The following is a 21,468-nucleotide window of genomic DNA, read 5'->3' on the forward strand; positions in this document are numbered from 1 at the left end:
TTGTCATTCATTCTGAGCCACTCGCACAAATCTTTCTGGATTACACCTCAGGCTGAAATAGCAATGAATCAGTGTTGCTGATGTTTACATTTGGTTCCAGATCTCTACACCTCCTCTACCAATCACATCACCCTCTCCAGTATCTCCTTCACCCAGAGATCCCTCGCACCTCATCGCCTCAGAGATGATTCAGCTGAGGATGAAGCTGGAAGAGAAACGCAGAGCGATCGAAGCACAAAAGAAAAAGGTAAACGGACTTAAAGAGATTCATAGCAACTTAGCATCACATATAAGTGTGTAAACATCACATGTCTCGCTCTTTAGGTGGAAGCTGCTTTCACGCGACATCGACAGAGAATGGGCAGAACGGCCTTCCTGAACGTAGTGAGGCGGAAGGGAGTGACAGCACCCCCCAGCTCCAGCTCAGGAGCAGAAACACCTCCGCCAGAGCCGCTCACTTCATCCAAGGACATCAGGCAGGGCAACATGGAGCGGGCCGAGAGGTGCAAGCCAGACGGGGCAGCTCCGAAATCTCCATGTGAAGATGGTGGCGGTACGAAATCACAGCACAAGATGTTTGTTTTTTTTGGGGGTTTTTTAGTGAGTCTTTCAAATATTTTGATTAAATGTCTGTATTGTTCTGCAAGTTGCTAATGTTTCACTCTTCAGCCTGGATCTTAGGAAGCTGTCTGAATAGATTTATTTAGGTACATAATTCACGTCATTGCTCATGTTTGCGGTGACGCAGGTGTGACGCCAGGAGAAACCGATATTGCAGAATACACACGCTCGATTGAGAGGCTGAACACGTCGCTGAGCTTCCTGCAGACAGAGATGCAGCGTTTGGCCCAGCAGCAGGAGAAGATCATGGCCATGAGACAGCAGCAGCAACAAGCCTGGGTCATCCCACCTCCTGCACCGTCTCCACACAGGTACCACCTAATCCAAACCACTTATTTGAATTGGTCACTTACCATCACCTTGCTACCATGTCACATGTATGTTGTGGGTATTTGCTCTACTCAGGCAGCTCCGTGAGTTGCGTAGCAGCAGTGTAACAGGCCGGGGATCAGGGAGAGGCTCGGTGGGTTCCTTATCGCCGATCCTGTCCTCCTCTGGTTCTCCACACGCACCCAATCGCTCCCCTGCCGGCATCAAACGACGACCGGCCTCCTTCCACGCCAGAACCCCTCGGACGCCGCGTCCAAATGATTTGAAGGTCACGCCCTTTAGCCGAATGCTCAACACACCCACTTCCGTGGACAGCCTGCCCAGACTGAGGCGTTTCACCCCCAGCCAAACACAGATCAGTTCTTTTGCTTACTTGGGCCACGATGAGGGTTCTGGGGAAAGCAAGCACGCACACACCAAGGACAACAAAGAAAACACTAACAACGAAAAGCAAGCCGTGGTAAAGGCGAGTGCTGACACGCCTCCTACTAAAGAAGCAGCCAAAGAAAAGGACGATGAGCGACGGGAGAAGAAGACGGAGTTGAAGGGAGAATCCAAACAATCGAAAACATCACAGGTGCTCTCTCAGCCGGTGTCGGAGATCCAAGGGACGACAGACAGCCGGGTCAGAGGAGACCCAGAGGATCGGAAAGACGTGGTGGAGGTGCCTCAGTCGAACCTGAAGCCTCCAGAGAGCCAAGGTCAGGAGATGGCAGGAGAGGGAGAAACAGGAGAAGACCAAAAGATGTGCTGTGGCTTCTTTTTCACGGTGAGTTTCAGCATCAAATTTTTTAGCTCAAAACAAACCTCCAGATTTTTGTTTTTTAGCTTTTACAAATGATGGTGATTTAAACATGGCCTAACATTTCTAACATCAGCATAACCGCTAGTCGAGATGTGTAAGTAGTACCTGCCATGAAACGGGGCTGTTCAGTATTCACCCCACATTTTTTACTCTCTTCCCTCAACTGTAATGGTAATTGGTGCACGGCTCACCAACTTCTCATTAATAACACAGACTGCATGCCCTGATGGTGAAGGAAGAGTTTCACACTGTGTGAGTCTGGAACAGCATGTGCGGTGATGAGCCTGTTGAGCCATGAGCTGATCAGAGACAATACACCACGGGCGAATGAGGGCCGAGAATAACGGGCCAGAACACAAACTCGCGTTAGTCCAGTACACTCTGATAATGTACCAACATCAGAGCTGCCATCCTTACAAAGAGTCAGTTTTCTTACCTTTGATCCTGAGTTTCACACTTGATTTGCACAAATCACACTTTCTTCACCCAGCTTTCATTTCTTGTGCTTATAATTGGAGGTCTGTTATACATCTGTGTGTTTCTGTCCATGAAACACCAGGATGATGTGAAAGGGGAAGAGGACATGGCGGCCAAGAAAGCAGCTCTGCTGGAGAAGAGGCTGCAGAGAGAGAAGGAAGCTCAGGAGAGGAAACAACAGCAGGAGCTGGACCAGGAGCAGAAGAGGGAAGCTGCACGGTCCGTCTGTCTTTCTGACTTTCTGCCTGTGTTCAGCGTCCAACTACAGTTTGCATTTACCTACTTGTCTCTTGGTTTCCTTCTTTAGGTTGAAAGCGGAGGAAGAACAGCAGAAGAAGGACGACGAGAGGGCGAGGAGGGAATACATCAAGAATGAGTATCTGAGGAGGAAGCAGCTCAAACTGATGGAGGACATGGACGAGGTCATCAAGCCTCGATCTGGAAGTCTCAAGAAAAAGCCGCGGCCCAAGTCCATCCACAGAGACGTCATGGAGTCGTCGACTCCTCCCGCGAGAGCAACAGGTGAGCAACGCGACAAACCCAGCGAGCAAACGCACCCGAACTTTGTGACGCGTGGTAAAACCGCACCTGTCTGCTGTCGTTGCGCAGGTGTGCGTCCTCGAGGCTTCTCGGTGTCCAGCGTTTCTCTGGCATCTCTCAATCTGGCCAACAATGACAGAGATGCAGATAACAGGAAGAATAACAGGTAAGGCGCAGCCTGTCTGCCTGACGATCACATTTTGGACCCAAAAAGATCCAGGAGAAGGAACGCAAACATCTATCAACACCTGTCCATGTCAATGAAACCAGCCCAGGAATAAAGAATAAAACTCTTAATTTCAAAAGCAGTTTATTACTTGGATTGTGGGTTCGTGTCCTCCCAATTGTGACCTTCCAGCTGTGATTTTAATTCGAGGAAATGTTTCTTTTTTTCGTTTCTCCCTGTGAGGATCTGCAGTCTGCATCTTGATTCTCTCTTGTCCCTCTCTTCTTTTCTCCCTCTGTTTTGCATGCTTCCCTCAGAGGCCACAAACTAGCTTCTGCCAATATCCCATTTTATTTAAGCTCTCCCAAAGAAAGAAAGGGAAGGTTAGTAACCCTGCGACGAGGAGCGCCTCAGCAGAGCGAGTGCATTAAACTGAAGTAGATGTGATTCTGTGTTGATTTACTGTATAAACCTCATTTCATTGGCAAACGCATAAAAGCAGATGGATGTGTCGACACTGAATAGCTGCTTCTGCAATAAGTTTCCCGAGACTCGCGTGGCTGAGCTGTTTCCACCTTTCTTGGTTTTTTTTTCTTTTCCCATCTTCCCGTCCTGTGCAGTGCTGCTCTCAGGCTGTTGTTTGCTCTCTCCTCTCTGCTGGCTGCTCTCTGCTTCACCAGTGTATTTGCTCGTTCCTTCATAAGTACTTGAGCTCATCCCTCGCAGCACCTATAAAGACAGCACCGAGACTTTGCTTTTGCTTGGATGAACGTGCCGTTTCTGCCCCTCGCTGCTCCGTTTCATCTGACTATGACAGTACGATGATGTAATGCGGGACAACAGGCAGGGCTTGGAGATCTGTGTCACGGCGTCTGACCTTATTTTGCCACATCTGTGTGTGTGCATGTCTGTGTGTGTGTGCATTTTGTTGGCGTACGTGTCGGTAACGTGTCCACGCTCGTCTGTCGTCTTCGTGGTGGTTATGTTTGCGTGTGTCATTTGTTGGTTTGTGTTGCGATCACCTCCAGGCCAGACTCCGCGGAAGGCTTTTCTTCTTGTCCTTCGGCCGGCAGCCGTAACGGAGAGAAGGACTGGGAAAACGACTCCACCACCTCCTCCACCCCCTCCAACACTGAGTACACAGGTAGACACAGGAGTTTAGATAGTTTGTTTACATTTGCATAGCTGCTGAACAATGAAGGATTTTTTTTTGTCTGCAGTCTCACGCTTGTGCGTTGTTCCCACAGGACCTAAACTTTATAAGGAGCCCAGTGCCAAGTCCAACAAGCACATCATCCAGAACGCCCTGGCTCACTGCTGCCTGGCTGGCAAAGTCAATGAAGGGCAGAAAAACAAGATACTTGATGTATGTTTTGTATCTGTGTGTATAAATATATTTTTCCTGACTAAAAAGAGCGTAACAAACCGTAATGAGATGTTTTTTTGTTTTTCTTTTAATTTGCCACCATAGGAAATGGAGAAATCTGAAGCCAACAACTTCCTGGTGTTGTTTCGCGATGCCGGCTGCCAGTTCCGGTCCGTTTACACCTACTGCCCTGAAACCGAGGAGATCACCAAACTGGCCGGCATCGGCCCGAAAAATATTACAACAAAGATGATCGAAGCTCTGTACAAGTACAACTCCGATAGGAAGCAGTTCAGCAAGATCCCTGCCAAAACTATGTCCGCCAGCGTGGATGCCATTACCATCGCCAGCCATCTGTGGCAGACCAAGAAACAGGGCACGCCCAAAAAACACCCCAAGTAGTGCCCAGATTGGGTTGGGCAGCATCTGGATGTGCTCCGTCGGAGCAAAAACACAGGACTTTGCGGATTTTGCTCTTTTATTGACATTCCCACTTTTAGAAATCACAACTGGAATGTAAGAACACGGGTGGGCCTCAGATTTACTTTCACAAAATCAGAGCTGGCTGTAACCATTTGGACAGCTTCAAACGAGCCCCAAGTGTGTACTCGTCAGCACGTGCATCAATGTTCTCATGTGCCAAAACAAAGAGAGAGATGGAATAAAATATTAAGAGGCGAACCAATGCCTTATCTAGTTGAACCACTGAAGCACTGAATGTCACGCCTCTGAAAGAGGCCGTTTGGTTTCTCTGAGTTGATCATGTGTGGCCTTATGCTTGTTTTGTGTCAGACGAACACACCGTGAGTGTTAACGTTATTTTGTCACCGCCTGTTGCGGCACAGATGAGGGATCAGCTTACCCCCCCCCCTCCGCCTCCCCATCTTTGATCAGAGGCATGTAATTTTTTTTGTTTGTTTGTTTTTTGTACACGTGACTGAAAAACTTCTAGACGGTTAAATTTAGTGTCTGTGTGTGTTCGAATGAGCGTGTGTGTGTGTGTATAGTGAAGTGCCATGAAGAGTGAGGGTTCAAAATACCTCAGCTGGTGATTGCACTTACTTTCCGAATAAAATGATGAGATTATCGAGCATGTGCAGTACCATCAAACTGTTCTGGAAAGCACCTGCAATAGGCTCTTAATTTATTTCAGTGCGATTTCGATGCTTTGAAGATGATTTTTAAAAAAAGGCGTCTTAGATTTTATTCAGAGAAACATAATATGCTGTACCTGTATAAGTTAAATTAGTTTGTATATAATGGCAGTTCCATTAAAGATGAACAAGTCAGCTTGTGGTAGCTTTTTGAGTAGCTTTTATAATTTATCACGTGCGTGTCGGTATGTTGTCGTTCGGGGGCCTTTTGTTGTGCTACAGATGCAAAAAGTGTGACCGCTCAGCAGCGTCGCTGACGAGACTATCGTGAGTATTAGATTAGACGGACATCCCACACTGTGTCATCAGTCTGTGCAATTTAAGAGTGATTTCGAATGCTCGCCGTTGACCATGTTGCATTTGGATCTAACAAACACTACAAATGTCACTTTAATGTGGATAAACTGTTAAAGAGCGTGATCGCCCTCGAGGTCGTCCACAGTTGTAAATAGCACTTGAGGACCCCGTCCACTGTTGTCGAGTCTAATCGAAGATGTTCCCTCTTCAGGACATGCTTATTACATTTCTTTTACGTTACTGTTACATTTTCTTTTTTAAAATCATACGTTCCTTCAGTATGTGTTTACACTGTACAGATATATTTTGGCATATAGAAGTATTTTTTGTAACAACATTTAACTGATGGAAGTGTGTACTAATGGAAGCAGTGCAGATGTTGAAGGAAGTGTGCTGAATGCAAAGTGTAGCTGAGAGTGCGTAAAGTCTCACACAGGCTTTAGTGTGGTATTGTATAAAACCCAGCAAGTATACAGAGAAAACCATAGTATTTTTTTTTTCCAACTCTGAACTCATTTTCTTTTCAATTAACAAACTATGCTCAACTGTTCATGGATCTCTTTTTTTTTGTGGTTGTTATTGTTTTTTCTATTCCTTTGAGCTTTATTAAATGCCAGCTATCAATAATACGTATGGTGTCTCATTACATGTCTGTGTCATAAAATGTGCTTTTTTAAATAAACTATCTGTGCTTGTCTTTGTGACGACTTAAGTAAAGTAAGAGCTGTAAAAATGCTCTTGTCCACAGTGTGATAATGATGAAAGTGCTGTGGGTTCATATGTGTGTGAAGGCAGACTAGGAAGTATGTTTGGCAGTATAGCGCAGTTTGGGGTCATTTGAAAAAGAATGCACTGCTTTGAAAACAAAACAAAATCCATTGGCAGCCAATTGTTTTGCTCTAGTTTGTGCAAAGAATTCGGTAGTACTGGTGGACCCGCTAACTCTGGTACGCTTGGGCAAATCCCAATTCAGCTTCATTGTTCTGGGCTTTGAGCACAGGTCTCACTAAAGGATGTTGAGCCCTCAAAGCTAATGTTTCTGACATTTTGCTCAGAAACATGCACGACTAGTCTGCACGAAGTACTCATTCTAGTACTGCTGCGCTGTTGATGCCCTTATATGGCCCTGTCCACTCTCCCTGTGTGTAATGGTCCACCTCATGGTTTCTCCTGCATCTTTGAGGAGCTGAATAAGCTGCATTTATTATCTTAGCCAGCAGTAGCATGGAAACTATCAAAAAGCAAAAGTAGAGAAAAATCCTTCAGGATAGATAAAGAGAAAAGGAAATATCTGTGGCCAGCACCTGCAAATCCATTCTCTTTTTGGGGGATGTCTTGTTATAACTTTCATTTGCACCAAAGCAGGTGAAATTCACAATTCACAGCAGATTCATAATGGTTTATGCTTCCTAACTGGATAGATCGATATCTCTGAAGTATACCTGTCTTGATGCAGGGCCTTCCTGCAATATTTGGATGGACTTTGTATTTACAGCATGCAATAAAAGAAAGAAGAAGACCGACCAATCTTGCAGGACAAACAGGCCAACATACATTAAAGGTACAATACAGAGAATTAATAGTAATTATATACAGTAAAACGTGGAATCAGTCTTCTTCTTCTTCTTCAACCTTTATGTTTGTGAACTTACCTGGAATCTGAATCAGTGAGGCTTTTTAACAGATAGACCTCAGAAAGTGAAAGTCAACAATATCAGATGTACTTTACCTTCCACCGGTTCCCCTAAGGTTCGTGTCTCCACTTTTATTTATTCTTTATACAAATGAGAGTCAGAACCTCGATCAGGACTGACATATAATCAAATTTGCAGACGACTCAGTGGTCATCTCTCTGCTTCATGATGCAGATCGTGACCCAGTTGTAGATGAATCTCAAGCATGGTGTGGACAGTCCCTTCTAAACATTTAATGTGTTTAAAATGAAGGAAATAGTTACTGATTTTAGATAAGTTGGAGAAGAGGTTGGAGCATATAGTTAAATTGTGTAGCAAAGTGGCAGGTACTGAAGCTAAATAATCCTGACCTCATGTACAGAGGGAGGGTGACCCTTAAGGCAGAAAGGATTTGGGGTGATGGCACACATCCTTTGTTTCAGAGTATCAGCTGTTATCTTCAGGGAGGAGGCATTTTTTCCCTCGGTGCAGAAAAAAATCGATTTAAATTCTCATTTGTTCCTACGACTATTACGTTTTTTAATTATGTGATTTGTGGTTTTTTGGCTTTATACTTTATGTGTGTTATTTATGCTGCTGACTACAAATCAAATGTCCCCCTCGGGGATAATAAAGCTTGTCTTGATCTTGAAAGCCATCTCAACCTGCACTGCATGTCATGCATGTTGCACAAACAGACCACCAGAGGACCTCAAACACATCATCTTAATGCAGATGCTGTTAATTTCCGCCTTAACTGAAGTAATTAATTTAATTAATAGATTGATTTCTTTTTTTTAAATTATTATCTTTTTTTATAGATAGATACGTCCCGTATACTAAAGGGGTCACACATGGTTTATTTATTCTTTTTCCTTTAAATATGTGTCTTTACGTTCAAGAAGGCAACAATAAAAAAGCCTCACTGTATGCACACCTTCCCTTCACAAAATGCCATTATCTCTATAATACACTGTTTAATGCTGCTGATTGTGTGAAGTTTGGCTGTTTGCTGGGTGGGTGGATGGATGGATGGATGGGTGGGTGGAGGCGGTGCCCCTGCAGGCAGCAGACAGGCAGGCAGGCTGGGCAACAAACAGACCGCAGAGAAACATCCAGCAAGGAGGGGACACCGTCAGAGACCAGGAGGAGGAGGGAGGGACCGACAGACACCGAAACAAACGGCGCTGACAATACCGCACCGGTACCGTCGTGACAGCGGCTGTGGGCAGCACGGAGCGGCGTTGAGGGCCAGCGTTTTCATCCCCTGTATGTTCAGAAACAGGTGAGGGTAATGGCAGCACGGCGGAGGGTTACTGTGGTCGGTGGGGACGCTGTCAGTGAGCACCCCGCCCGCCCAGCTAACTAGCGGATGATGCCTCTCTCCCCTCGGCCTGGCTGAAGCTAGTCAGCCAGTGAAATTGGTCAGCTTTGTATGAGCTCTGTCACTAACTAGCTGTTTGATGGTTTTGCCATAATCCGGAGGCTGGATCCAGGACCTATATAAAGCTAACAAGTAGCCTAAGCTTCTTATGCTGTTTGACTTGTGGCTTAGTGCCAGTGTTATTAGCTAGCCATCTCTCAGGCTAGCTTAGCGGTACTGCAGTGCGTGCGTGCGTGTGTTTGTGTGCCTGGCTGTGATTATCTGGAGTTTTATAAATGAAATCTCTCCGATCTCGACGACAGACAGCCATCAGTACACCAGAGGCTACATAGTATCACGACAGTCATATAACGTGCTGTTTTCTCCAGTGTAAACACAACCTCTGAGGCGGCACCTTAATGTTTTGACTTCAAACCTCTGTTTTGCCTGGCTTGTATGTTTTAGCGTGTTTAACACATTTACACAGACTGGCACACAATGACCTCTGTTTTTTTTTTTTTTTTTTTGGAAGACTTAATGCAAACCTGTAATCTCAGTCTTAAAATCTACTTTTTACAAGCTTCTGCATTTGTTTTGCCTGCTAAAAAAAAGGCCCTAAATTAGTTTCATGTTTCATCCTGAAGTCACGGTGCCTGGCGATGCATTAAAACTAATCCTACTATTTTATCCTCAGGAGGTGGACAGTGTTACCCAGAATCCAGTTAATATAATATCCAAAGCAGTGAGATTTGTTCTTTTCAAAGAGAATGAATCTTCTTCTTTTGCCTGCTCCCTTTAGCAGCTCCTCTTCCTCCATCTCATCCTGTCGCCACCATCCTCCTCTATCACGCCTACTCTGCATGTCCTCAGTTACTATATCCATGACTACACTACATCCTGTAGTTTTCCTCCTTTGTCCGATATAGCCACGATCCCTCCTCTGCATATGTCCAAACCATCTCAGCCTTGCCTCTAACTTTGTCCATGGTTTTCACTCCCAACATTTTTTTAATCATTTGTGTTTTGCTTTTTTTCATCCTGTAACTGGCAGCCCGTCGTCACAATGACAGCAGAGGAAACCATAAATGTGAAGGAGGTGGAGATCATCAAGGTGATCCTGGACTTTCTCAACTCCAGGAAGCTGCACATCAGCATGCTCGCTCTGGAGAAAGAGAGCGGCGTCATCAACGGGCTCTACTCAGACGACATGCTCTTCCTCAGGTAAGTGAACTCAGTGGTCACTCTGTACAGACTAGATACAGGTGTGTAAGAATTTCTGTGAAGTAGGAGCAATGGGAAACTGTTCCAGTCAGTCCAGTAAGTTTAGTGTTTCTGATAGCATCTTCTATGGTGAGGATAGTGTAACACTGCACCTCCACACTGGATGTTTGAGTGCTGCTTTGGAAGTAAGCCAGTCTGCTGAATCTGAGTATTAAAATACATTTTAGTGGTTCACCAAATAGTGTCAAGTTTCTGTTATACGCTGTCATTTTGTTGTAGTAAACACAAGATATTCAAAAAACCCTTATGTTACCGTGAGTCTTCTCATTCATAGGTCACATAAATATTTTGTTTCAGGCAACTGGTCCTCGACGGGCAGTGGGATGAGGTCCTGCAGTTCATTCAGCCTCTGGAGTGCATGGACAAGTTTGACAGAAAAAGGTGAGGCTTCCTATTCTTTTATTGCAGCTTTTCACATATTCAGTTCATTTGACCTATTTGACACTTTGTCGCTGATAACTAAAACAAACAGGCGATGTAATGTTTTCCTAAGTGTATGTAAAAATAGTAAAAGGACTGAATTTTGCCACCAGGTTTCGTTACATCATCCTCAAGCAGAAGTTTCTGGAGGCTCTGTGTGTGAATAACGCCATGTCTGCAGAAGACGAGCCACAGCACGTAAGTCAGAAAACTAAAGACTGTCATCAAAACCTGCCAAACAAAACCTGAATTTCCAACCTTTATAGCAGTCACGTGTTGTTAGGCTGTGAACAAGGTGGGCCACTGTCAAGATAAAAACAGGTAAAAACTGTTTGTAATGTGTATTGTTTGAAAAGGAAACCGTGGAAGTCTGCTTAAAAGCTCTCTGCTTATAAGTGGGTGGGTTATGTGTGTGGGTCTGTGTTTAATGGTGGCAGCACTGACATTTAAGGAGTGACTGATGGCCACACTGCGGTCAGAGGTTATCTGGATTAAGCTCTTTATTTGCTCCTTTGATGAAGTTGTTTGCTGTTGTGGATAAAACACTTAACAAAGATCATCTGTCCACCTGTGACAGCTGATTATGACTGTTTTCTCCCTCCTTGTTCTGGATCGCGTACACCAGTAGGACAGCGTTAGGAACAAGGATCAGGAACACATACTTTATAGGCTAATGCTACGGTGGTACAGTGGTTAGCACTGTTGCCCCCCAGCAAGAACGTTCGGGGTTTGACTTCGCCGGCCGGGGGCTTTCTATGTGGCGTTTGCATGTTCTCCCTGTGGTTGTGTGGGTACCTCGGCTTCCTCCGACATCATGTTTGGTTAATAGGTCGTAGTTACAAATGAGAGCATGAATGGTGGTCTGTCTCGATGTGTTAACCCTGCGATGGACTGGCAGCCTGTCCAGTGAGTACCCCACGTTTTGCCCAGTGACAGCTGGATTGGGTAAAAGGAAAATAGATGGCTGGATTTCTTGGTAATAGATGGGTTATTACATGTACCAGACCAAAAGAGTCCAGACATATTTAACTTTCAGAGCCTTTTTAAATGTTTTGCAGAAATAATATGTACATAATAAAATATTCACATTGTCATAAACTCCCCTGCTGAGGCTATAAAAGATTCATATGAGAGATGATTCTAATTTCTCTGTTAGTCCTAATTGCTAATAATTTGAAGTCAGACACACACTATTTTGTATAATCAGACAACCAGACTTGCATGAAAACTCCATCTATCCTCTCAAATTAGACTAGCTGTGAGTCTGCTGTAACATGATGTAGTTGTGGATGCTGCCTGTGATGCTTTGTCGGAGCCATCGTGTCCTGTTAAACTGGATTAGCTCACACTTCTTTGGACATCTGTGCATATCGTGTACTAGTGAGCATGCTCACAGTTAATATTGTAGCTGGGGGTGTGTATTACTTGTGTAACGGGCCTGATTGTGTGCTGGTGGTGATTTTTCAGCGCGTGGCAGTGCGAGAGGGCAAAAACCAAAACAATAGTGTGCTCTTTGAGAGAAGATTGATTCTGTTTTTTTAGAGGAATCGTCTCCTTGATCATCTGTTACATAAAAATATATATTTCATGTGTTTTCAGCTGGAGTTCACCATGCAGGAAGCTGTCAAATGCCTCCACGCCCTGGAGGAGTTCTGTCCGTCTAAAGACGACTACAGCAAGCTGTGTCTGCTCCTCACACTCCCTCGCCTCACAAATCATGCTGAGTTCAAGGCACGCAGTCTGCTGTTACAGAATAAGACTTGCATAATATCGAAGCAGCAGGAGGAAACTGTCTATGTATTTTCTTTTGTGTCTCATTTCTCTGTTGGCGTCCCCTCAGGACTGGAACCCGAGCACGGCCAGAGTTCAGTGTTTCGAGGAGGCCTGCACCATGGTGGCCGAGTTCATCCCCGCAGACAGGAAGCTGAGTGAGGCTGGATTCAAGGCCAGCAGGGATCGACTATTTCAGCTGCTTCTCAAGGGAGTCCTCTATGAGTGCTGTGTCGAGTTCTGCCAGGTGTGAAACGCTAAAATTTAACGTAAAGACTGCGGCCTGAGTGAGTTTGTGCCTCTAACCGGTCTTTCTCGGACGCTTATGTGCAGAGCAAAGCGACGGGCGAGGAGATCACAGAGAGCGAGGTCCTCCTGGGCGTCGACATGCTGTGCGGTAACGGCTGCGACGACCTGGACCTGTCGCTGCTCTCCTGGATGCAGAACCTCGCCCAGACCGTCTTCTCCTGCGCCTTCGAACAGAAGCAGCTCAACATCCACATAGACCGCTTGGTCAAGCCTGCTAAGACTGGCTACTCTGATCTCCTCACCCCGCTCATCAGCAAACTGTCGCCATACCCCTCCTCCCCCCTTCGCCGCCCGCAGTCCGCTGACACCTACATGTCGCGCTCCTTGAACCCAGCGCTGGACGGGCTGTCCTACGGGCTCTCCGGCCAGGATAAGCGAGCGAGCGCCGGGGAAATAGCGCCGGGTAAAGGGGTCTCTCCGATGTCCCACTCGTTTGCCAACTTTCACTACCCGGGAGCAGGAGGGCAGAGCTTGAGCAGGAGTCTCATGATGGAGAGCTCCGACTGCCACAGCATCTTTGAGGAATCCCCTGAAACGTAAGAGCTTAGATTTGGAGCTTAAACAGATTTCCTGTCTCTAAATCTTTTCCTAGAGATACAAAAAGGGAGCAAGATCCATTATTGATGTTGATTTATTTGATTGATTTTCTGGGGTTTGTGTTTTCTCGGTGAAGGTCGAGGACAGACACACCTGTGGATAAGATGATGGGCTCAGCTGGAGCCCAGAACACGCGTCCTGCCTCAGCTCCGGGCGAAGACGCTCCGTCAGCTGGTTCTGCTGACAGGAATGAGGTAAACATCAGCGACTTTTGCTTTTTGAACTGGTTAGGCCTGTTGCATGCGAACACATTTCCAAACAAGTGCTGTGTTTTATTAAGCTTCCCTAATTGTTTTCTTTCGTTAATGGGTGTTGCCTACAGTACCAGTTCCGATTAGTCTGTATTTGGTATTTTAGTCTTTCTTCACTTCTGATTGGCAGCCCAGGTTTTGTTATCTAGTGTGGATGAGAGTGCATTAAGGAAATCGTACATACACATTTGTATTATGCTTTCTAAAGTCATCACTAGCTATTTAAACATTAATAATATGCTCTGTAACGATTGCTTTGTGTAACCAATGAGGCTGGTGGATCCAGGTCATGATCCGGGGTCAGTGGGGACATGTGGCTCGAGAGCCTAGGAGCACAGCCACAAAAATGATTCATCAGTGCCCTCGTGTTGCCCGTAAACACATCGTGAACACAGTATCTGTGTCTGTCTGTCACATGGTTTCTATTCTGGGGCCTCTTGTGCAGCTCAGTGTGAAGCTGGTGCTTTCCTCTGCCTTCCCCGTCACCTTGGAGACACACAAAGAGGCCAGAAACAGAAGCAGACTTTGGGACCTCTGTGATCTCACAGTCACGTCCCTGCCCTCTCTTCCTCTCTGTTCTCTGTCCCTTTTCCAAGCTGGCGCGATGCCAGCGTCTCTGTCCTCCCCCCCAACACCCGGTAGGTCTGTTCCCATCAGATTGCGAGGACAGGAAGCAGAGGACAGAGGGGGGAAATGATCTGTCCTCAGCTCCCTGTCTGACCCCTCCTTCCTCCGCTGATACCTGAACTGGCGCGGAGCAGGGGTCACATGATCACACTTCTGCCTTTGAGCAGTGTTGAAGCTGCCTGGTGTGGCTTGGTTTGTGCAGCTTTTTCTTTTAAAGCGTTACATTAGAACAGTTTGCATTGTTTCTGCGTGAGTTTGGATGTCCACTGTAGAGATGCATTATGTTGAATATAATGGAAAGTACATGTCAAAAAAAGTAATTTGTTTTTGGCTGATATTTCGACCCGGTTACTAGTTTTTAGATCAAACTGCTCTCAACAAGTTTTGTGATTTCATTTTTTTCTTGAAAGTTTTTTTTTCTTTTACTCCTCAGCTGTTAAAGGCTGCTGGTGTATTATTGTCACCTTACTGGGCGGGGGGCGTAATCACCCAAGTTTGTGAATACGGTAACTCAAGGATGAGGCGACCTAGGATCTTCAGATTCATACCCTAGAATCTCAGTGACCTTTTCAGTCAGAGGTCATGATTTCTGGAGCGCATCGCTGCATAGTCTTCACAAATTCAGTGTACTTGAGAAGGCAGACATCTGTGACATCAGCTGATCTACAAAACTGTGCAATTCACAGTGAAACAATCTGAATGGAAATCTGATTTCACATTGAACTGAACCTTTAAAATGAATGAAGCAGTAGAAGAAAGTCACGGTTGATGAGTAGCTTCATCAAAGCCACCATCATCCTGTAAACTTCATTATGGTGATCCTCTGCGACGGCAGGCCGGGTCAGGTCTGGTGGAAACACATTTTGATTTCATGGTTAGTTGCAACACCATGTTTTACAGGTTATCCCTTCAATTGTGTGCAACATGATGCAGCTCAATAAAAAGAAAGGTATAAATAATGTGCTTCTAATATTAAATATTTATGCTTCATTCCCAGCTTCGTGACTCAACAGAGAAGTATGAGGAGTTTTATCGCCAGCGCCTCCGCGTGCAGCAGCACCTGGAGCAGAAGCAGCAGCAGAGGCAGATGTACCAGCAGATGTTGCTGGAGGGAGGGGTCCAGCAGGAGCCCCCGCCCAGCGACATGCAGCACAGCCTCACAGAGAAGTTCCTCAACAGGTACGAACGCAGCGAACGAAATGACTTAAATGCTCTTTGCAAGATGAGGAATGTGCGTTCTCTGTTTGCACATTCAGCCAGAGGTGTGGTTCACACAAAGAAACCAAAGCAGGCGCATAGACATGGACGGGTGGCGTCTACTTCAGCACTATAATCATGCTGTTTACAAGATCTTTTATTTGTTGAAGCTCATCCTTTCATTCACATAAACTTTCTTATTCTAAAGTCCCGTCCTGCTTTTTTGTATCAAGTCAGCTGAGTCAGCTAAACTGCTGACTCAGCCTCCGCAGGTAACGGCCTGATTTTCAGGGCTTCCTGTTGGGTTTTTGGATATTCAGGCCAAGACTTCCTGTTTAGTCTGCCGGCCATTGTTTTCAAATGTGGATAAAGTGATAAAAGTTAATAAAGCAGATTCTCCATTAAGCATTAGTCAAGTTTGAATTTGAGCAAATGCAGTCTGCCTTTAGCTCGACTTTATGCCTGCACATGACCAAAACCTTCAAATGTTATCGGTCATTAGAGCCTAACAGATGATAAATGGAAACCAGAAAGCTTCCAATACTAAAAATTTTGCTTGCTTGCAGATTCTTCTTATTCATATACAGATATCTGTCTGTAGACTGCATAACCAAAGCATTTCAAAAACTGAATTCTTGTTATTTCTTGTTATATGCAGTTGATTTATTCATTTAATCTCATCCAGCAGCTATATATATAGCCCTGCAGTTGTTTCACTGTAAACACGTGAAGGGTTGGGTTGTACCAACAGTGCAATGCAGTAGCTTAAACTGGGGAGAATGGACCAGATCCCCAAAATGAGACTTCATCTCACAGTTCGGGGAAATATGGTACAGACAGCTGTTCAGTCGTATGGCGCACTTGTCATGGTAGTTGTGGGACAGCTTGCTGAAGTGAAGCCTGCATGACATTGACCGTCGTATAACAGCAGAGGAGCAGCTGTCAGAAAAGGTTAACATATTAAGGCTCTTAAAAACGACGAGTCCCATGTGGATTCGCTTGCATGGCACACCCCCTCCTGTCTATACTGCACCATCTGCTCTAATCAGCTACAACATAACACATGGGACCACCACCTCATGTGTGTTTGTGTTGTACACAATATTAGACACAGTTTCCTCTCAAAACTGCAGTAGCATTATGTTATATGTATATTTTTACTGTATGTTCTCTAACCACAAAACCACTTCAGTTAGCTTCAGCTCAGTGATTAAAAATGAGGTGACAAAATAGTTTTTTGTTTTTTTTTCTTCTAGCGGGACAAAAGCTCTTTGATTTGCCCTCAGAGACATCCTCCCCATCCTCCCCATCCTCCCCATCCTCCCTCTCCCAGTCTACGTAGCACTCTCAATTATTCACAAGGCTAGCTGTGAATAATTACATTAATATTTGAGTTTTCCTTTGTAGTTCTAACCAGGCTGTCGGCCTGCAGGTACAAGTCTTTAGTAGAAAGTAGAAAACAAGTTGCCTCTTTGGAGACAGAACTCGTGTGTTTGGTTGTTGCAGGTCCATCCAGAAGCTGGAAGAGCTCAACGTGGGGATGGAGAATTTGGGAGAAGAGGTAAAATCTCTGACGCAGCAGTGTAATGGCAACGGGAACACGCCCGCCTCCGAGGACAATAACAACCCTCCGTCTGTAACCCCCGAGCAGAGCCGGACCCAAGGGGGAGGGGTGCTCAGCAGCACCCCGCAACGCACCGTAGGGGGTCGGCCTGTGCCGCCTCCAAACGAGTCCCCTGTCGCCACAATGAGGTTTGTGAGTTTGCTTTTGTTTGTTTTTGTTTTTTAAACCTGCTTGTTGAATTACTGGCCCCTGTTTTTTGTTTGTTTGTTTGTTTTTTACAGTGGGCAAAAACCAAAAGGAGGCCAACAAGGTGACTCTCCAGGCTCTTTATCCCGAATTAAAGAGGTAGGGACGGACACACACACACACACACACACACACACACACACACGGTGACAGCAGAATGACAGCCGTCATTAGAAATAACAGTTATGACAGACCTGGTGTTAATAATCAGTTTCAGGTTGTTACTCAGGTGTTACCCTTAGTTTAGCTCTGACCTTGTGTAGTGTGATTTTAAAGTTCAGCACATTCTCTGTTGTTTACATTGTACTTTAAAATGATCCAGTGTAATGCTAATTTGGCTAAGCGGATTATAACAGTTTTATCTGAATGGCAGTGATGTCACAGCAGTATGCATGTCATAGGGTAGAGAAGATCAGATGAGATTACGGTGCTGTAATCTCATTGCTAATGTGTGTTTTTCGTATATGGCGTGTTTTCAGGGTGACAAACCAAAAAGCCTGTTTGTACCGGTGCATTCTTTGGAAGACACTCAGGCTATTCGAGCCGTTGCCTTTCACCCGTCTGGAGCGCTGTACGCTGTGGGCTCCAACTCCAAAACGTTACGCGTGTGCGCTTATCCAGAGACGCTCGACACGAGGTAACAAAAATCAAAAAAGTGAATGTTAAATGTTAACAGATGTTCTCTTTTCCATTTTTTTTTTGTTTAGTATGATCCATCACATCTCTGTTAAAACCCATCTTTTTGTTTCTGATCCTTTAAAATATGAGTGAAAAGTAGACTTTTTAGTACCTTTTAATGACCACATAACAGCCAGCAACTAGATGTGCAATACACATTTTTCCCTAGCGACTGGTGGTTGCCATGTGGTCACTGATCTGTCAGTTAGCTTATAAACCTCTCTTCCATATTAGTTAAAGTTAGTGTGTAAATAGTTCGAAAGTTCAAACCAGTAACTGTTTATTTTCATCTCTGCATACAGTAGCTGACCACCTTTTCCTCTCCTCAGTGGTTCAAGTCCAACAAAGCAGCCGGTGGTTCGCTTTAAGAGGAACAAACACCACAAAGGGTCCATCTACTGTGTGGCCTGGAGCCACTGTGGGCAGCTGCTGGCTACAGGCTCCAATGACAAATATGTCAAAGTGCTGCCTTTCAGCGCAGAAACGTGCAACGCCACAGGTAAGTGTCCTCAGCGTGAATGTGTGGTGGTTGTCCCGTTTGTGGCATTGCCAGTGTTCTCATTTTTGTTTATTTTTGTGCATCCTAGGCCCAGACCTGGAGTTTAGTATGCATGACGGTACCATAAGAGACCTGGCCTTCATGGAGGGGCCTGAAAGTGGAGGAGCCATCTTGATCAGTGCCGGGGCCGGAGACTGTAACATCTACACCACAGACTGCCAGAGAGGACAGGGTCTGCACGCCCTCAGTGGACATACAGGTAACTGCTCCATCCCTCCATCTGTCCAGCACAAATCAAAGTGGAAGTCAGAGAGAGTAAGGATGATGCTGAAAGTGGACAATGTGTAATCTCTCTTCAGGACACATCCTGTCTCTGTACACGTGGGGAGGCTGGATGATCGCTTCCGGCTCTCAAGATAAGACGGTGCGTTTCTGGGACCTCAGAGTGCCCAGCTGTGTGCGGGTAGTGGGAACTGCTTTCCATGGCTCAGGTTTGGCTCGCATCATGTGTTTCACCTCTTAATATAGCAAGTGTTTGGGAATTGTGAGCCAAGATACCAGAAATAGTAAATGTTATCATTGGTTCTGTTGTTCTCGATTTGAAAATAATGACAGTTCATACAACTACACCCCTTCTTTACTACACAGGGAGTCCTGTTGCCTCAGTCGCAGTTGATCCTAGTGGCCGTCTCCTAGCAACAGGACAGGAAGATAGCGCATGCATGCTGTATGACATCAGAGGAGGACGCATCGTCCAGGTGTACCGGCCGCACACCAGTGACGTTCGGTCCGTTAGGTTTTCCCCTGGAGCGCACTACCTGCTCACTGGTTCCTATGACACAAAGGTTGTGGTCACCAACCTCCAAGGTATGTCTACCTTCAGAGCGCATACAGTGGTTGCATCTGGATATGATGTGGTATAGCTACAATAGTTAAAACATCTGTAACAGCACTTAATTCAATAGAATCACTTCAAACAAAGTTTAAAAATGTTTCATTAAAAAGCCACTCGTTTGATCACTAACATCTGGGGAAAAAAACAATCTTTTGAGTCTTAATAATCAGAAGTAATTGTAATAATAATAATTATAATGATGATGATAAGTATGCCTGTTTTATAGAAGGTTTCCCCACCTCCTTAAATAAAATATAAATTAAAAGGATGATTGTGAGATTGGCTCCAGGTCTGCCACTAGAGGGGACTGAGTTACATCATAGGTGCATCACATTTGGACGTGTCCAAGTTTTAACCATTGAGCTGTAGATTCGAGGTGAAGTTGGAAGAATTTGGAGGTAATACTCCTTTATCATTATTCCATTCATTTTGTGCAATGTCCCAACATTAAACAACCCAGAGCAGGATGCTACCACCAGCATGTTTGACAGCTGGTACAGTGTTCTTAGGGTTGAACGCCTCCAAATATACTGCACCTCTTGTCACTGTGGCCAAATAACAATCTTTGTCTCGTGTGACGGTAAAGAGTTTGGTTTGTCCATGTGGGCAGCTAGTTAAGATGTCGCAGATCCTTTAACACCACATATTAAAAGATTTAAGAGTGTATGTATATATTTGAGGCCACATGTTAGCGCGTGTCTGATGGTTTTCTGCCTCCTCCTCCGTCTCTCTAGGTGACCTGACCAAACAGCTGCCTCTGACCGTGGTGGGAGAACACGGTGACAAAGTGATCCAGTGCCGATGGCACACACAAGACCTGTCCTTCCTCTCATCCTCTGCTGATCGCACTGTCACACTTTGGACACACAATCCATAACACACACACACTTGTATGCGCACACACACACACACACACACACACACACACACACACACACACACACATACACACAGAGCCAGTTGTTTCTATCTGACACATTCCCCTAAAATATTACTGCTCCTCTGCATTGTAAACACTGACCCACCCTTACACACACACACACACACACTCATAGGTACACAAACTGGTGAACAAGCCTTTCCCTCCTGTCTGTAGTAAAGCAAATGGGACTCACACCTGGGACACATCAAAAGCACACTTGTTGCATGTTCTCCTTTCTTGATCACCACACTGAGGAGTAAAACTGCAGGATTCTTCGTCGTTCTTCGTCCTGTAATTCGCCCTGCGTTTTTGCTCTCTGCTCACACCAATCAGTTGCTGCATGTCCTTTTTCCTAAAGGGATGAGTAGGAGAGACAGGACAGGAGTGCTTTGTTCATGATGGTGCCTTCCTTGAGTTCTCAGTTTCCATAACAAAAAACAAAAAATCAAAAAATGGTCCTTTTTTTAATATCAAATTTTGTTAAGTCATTTTGAGAATCATACATTCCTCTTTTTGCATATCATTATTTTTTACAGCTGGTGAGACGCTGCTATTGTTTAAGAAAGACAAAAATTTGATGTAAAATGTAGTTTTTCCAGTGTTTCAGTGGTGAGCTTTTCCTCTCGGGAGGCCGAATCTATGGAAGTCAGGCTATCTCGTGCTTCCCCGTGGGGTGTCTAACATTACTGTATGCACTGTATTACTGCAGCTCCAACTGTGTAAACGAGCTAGTGTGTTTAAATTTAAAATCAGTGTTTGTTTTTTTGTTTTCTTTCTTTTTTTTTTGCGCTGAAGCTGTTCTGGTGTCTTTGCAGTGGCTTGCTCGTTACTATGTTAGTATCAAAGGGAAGTACAGCATGTGATTATTGGTTGGGCGCCCTTGCATACAGTTTGGATTTGGCTGTGTTCAAAAGCTTTGGCTTGTCTACTGCTGTGTGTGTGTAATGTCAGTAGATGGCAGTCTTTTCCCCAAACAAGGGTCTGACCGTATGCACAATGGATTCTGGATGGACGCACGGGTGTTTTGATATTTATTTAGAACCAGTGTTTGGGGCATATGCATATTATTTAATTTTTTATTTTAACCTGCGCACTTTGTCCTTTTAACATCGTCTTCTAATATTGACTTACTTGCAGAGATGCATATTTAAGTTTATATGTTAATGTATAGTATATATTATTTTAACAATGAAGGCCAAACTAATACGTACATAGATGTATTTATTTCAGTTGTGTTTATGTATGTACAGTTAGTTTGTTTTTGAAATGCTAGTGGCTCTTGTATTAAGCCTTGTTTTTAAAAGTGACAGATGAGTTCAAGCTAACTGAAGTCTGACTGCTGGTACTTTCAATAAAGTGTCTTTTACACAAACTCTGCATTTTGTGTTTTGCTTTTCTTCTTTGGATTAAATACTTGATG

General features: G+C 44.8%; 2 protein-coding genes across 6 annotated transcripts in view; both read left to right on the forward strand.

The window, feature by feature from the left end:
- Positions 1-6,453, forward strand: part of camsap2b (calmodulin regulated spectrin-associated protein family, member 2b) — a 33,543-nt gene extending 27,090 nt beyond the window's left edge. For 2 of the 4 annotated variants that reach the window (XM_080293085.1, XM_026150546.2), the window contains 11 exons: positions 101-247; positions 325-553; positions 749-932; positions 1,027-1,720; positions 2,316-2,452; positions 2,541-2,755; positions 2,843-2,939; positions 3,257-3,322; positions 3,968-4,083; positions 4,187-4,305; positions 4,411-6,453. In XM_080293085.1, the coding sequence (XP_080149211.1) occupies positions 101-247; positions 325-553; positions 749-932; positions 1,027-1,720; positions 2,316-2,452; positions 2,541-2,755; positions 2,843-2,939; positions 3,257-3,322; positions 3,968-4,083; positions 4,187-4,305; positions 4,411-4,707 (2,301 nt within the window). In that variant the 3' untranslated portion in view covers positions 4,708-6,453. The remainder of the gene's footprint in view (positions 1-100; positions 248-324; positions 554-748; positions 933-1,026; positions 1,721-2,315; positions 2,453-2,540; positions 2,756-2,842; positions 2,940-3,256; positions 3,323-3,967; positions 4,084-4,186; positions 4,306-4,410) is intronic. The other 2 variants (XM_080293086.1, XM_026150547.2) reach the window with 1 other exon arrangement.
- Positions 6,454-7,812: 1,359 nt separating this feature from the next.
- Positions 7,813-21,420, forward strand: wdr47a (WD repeat domain 47a). Of its 2 annotated transcripts, XM_080293088.1 has the most exons (18): positions 7,813-8,714; positions 9,844-10,013; positions 10,371-10,454; positions 10,607-10,691; positions 12,093-12,224; positions 12,334-12,510; positions 12,597-13,108; positions 13,246-13,363; positions 15,045-15,226; positions 16,751-16,996; positions 17,090-17,153; positions 17,534-17,691; positions 18,062-18,231; positions 18,320-18,490; positions 18,591-18,722; positions 18,880-19,098; positions 19,861-20,023; positions 20,058-21,420. In XM_080293088.1, exons 2-17 carry the CDS (start codon positions 9,856-9,858, stop codon positions 20,001-20,003), a joined length of 2,751 nt encoding a protein of 916 aa, XP_080149214.1. In that variant the 5' UTR covers positions 7,813-8,714; positions 9,844-9,855; the 3' UTR covers positions 20,004-20,023; positions 20,058-21,420. The 2 variants fall into 2 exon arrangements, with proteins under 2 accessions (XP_080149214.1, XP_026006337.1); XM_026150552.2 differs by having other exon boundaries at positions 7,873-8,714; positions 19,861-21,420.
- Positions 21,421-21,468: the final 48 nt, after the last annotated feature.

This window comes from Astatotilapia calliptera, chromosome 18, assembly GCF_964374335.1.
Source record: "Astatotilapia calliptera chromosome 18, fAstCal68.1, whole genome shotgun sequence".
Lineage (NCBI taxonomy): Eukaryota > Metazoa > Chordata > Actinopteri > Cichliformes > Cichlidae > Astatotilapia > Astatotilapia calliptera.

Coding starts and splice junctions, on each gene's coding strand:
- wdr47a (XM_080293088.1), top strand. CDS start 9,856: ATGACAGCAGAGGAAACCATAAATGTGAAGGAGGTGGAGATCATCAAG. Junction 13,109..13,245: donor TTTGAGGAATCCCCTGAAAC/GTAAGAGCTTAG, acceptor TTCTCGGTGAAG/GTCGAGGACAGACACACCTG. Junction 16,997..17,089: donor TCCCCTGTCGCCACAATGAG/GTTTGTGAGTTT, acceptor TGTTTTTTACAG/TGGGCAAAAACCAAAAGGAG.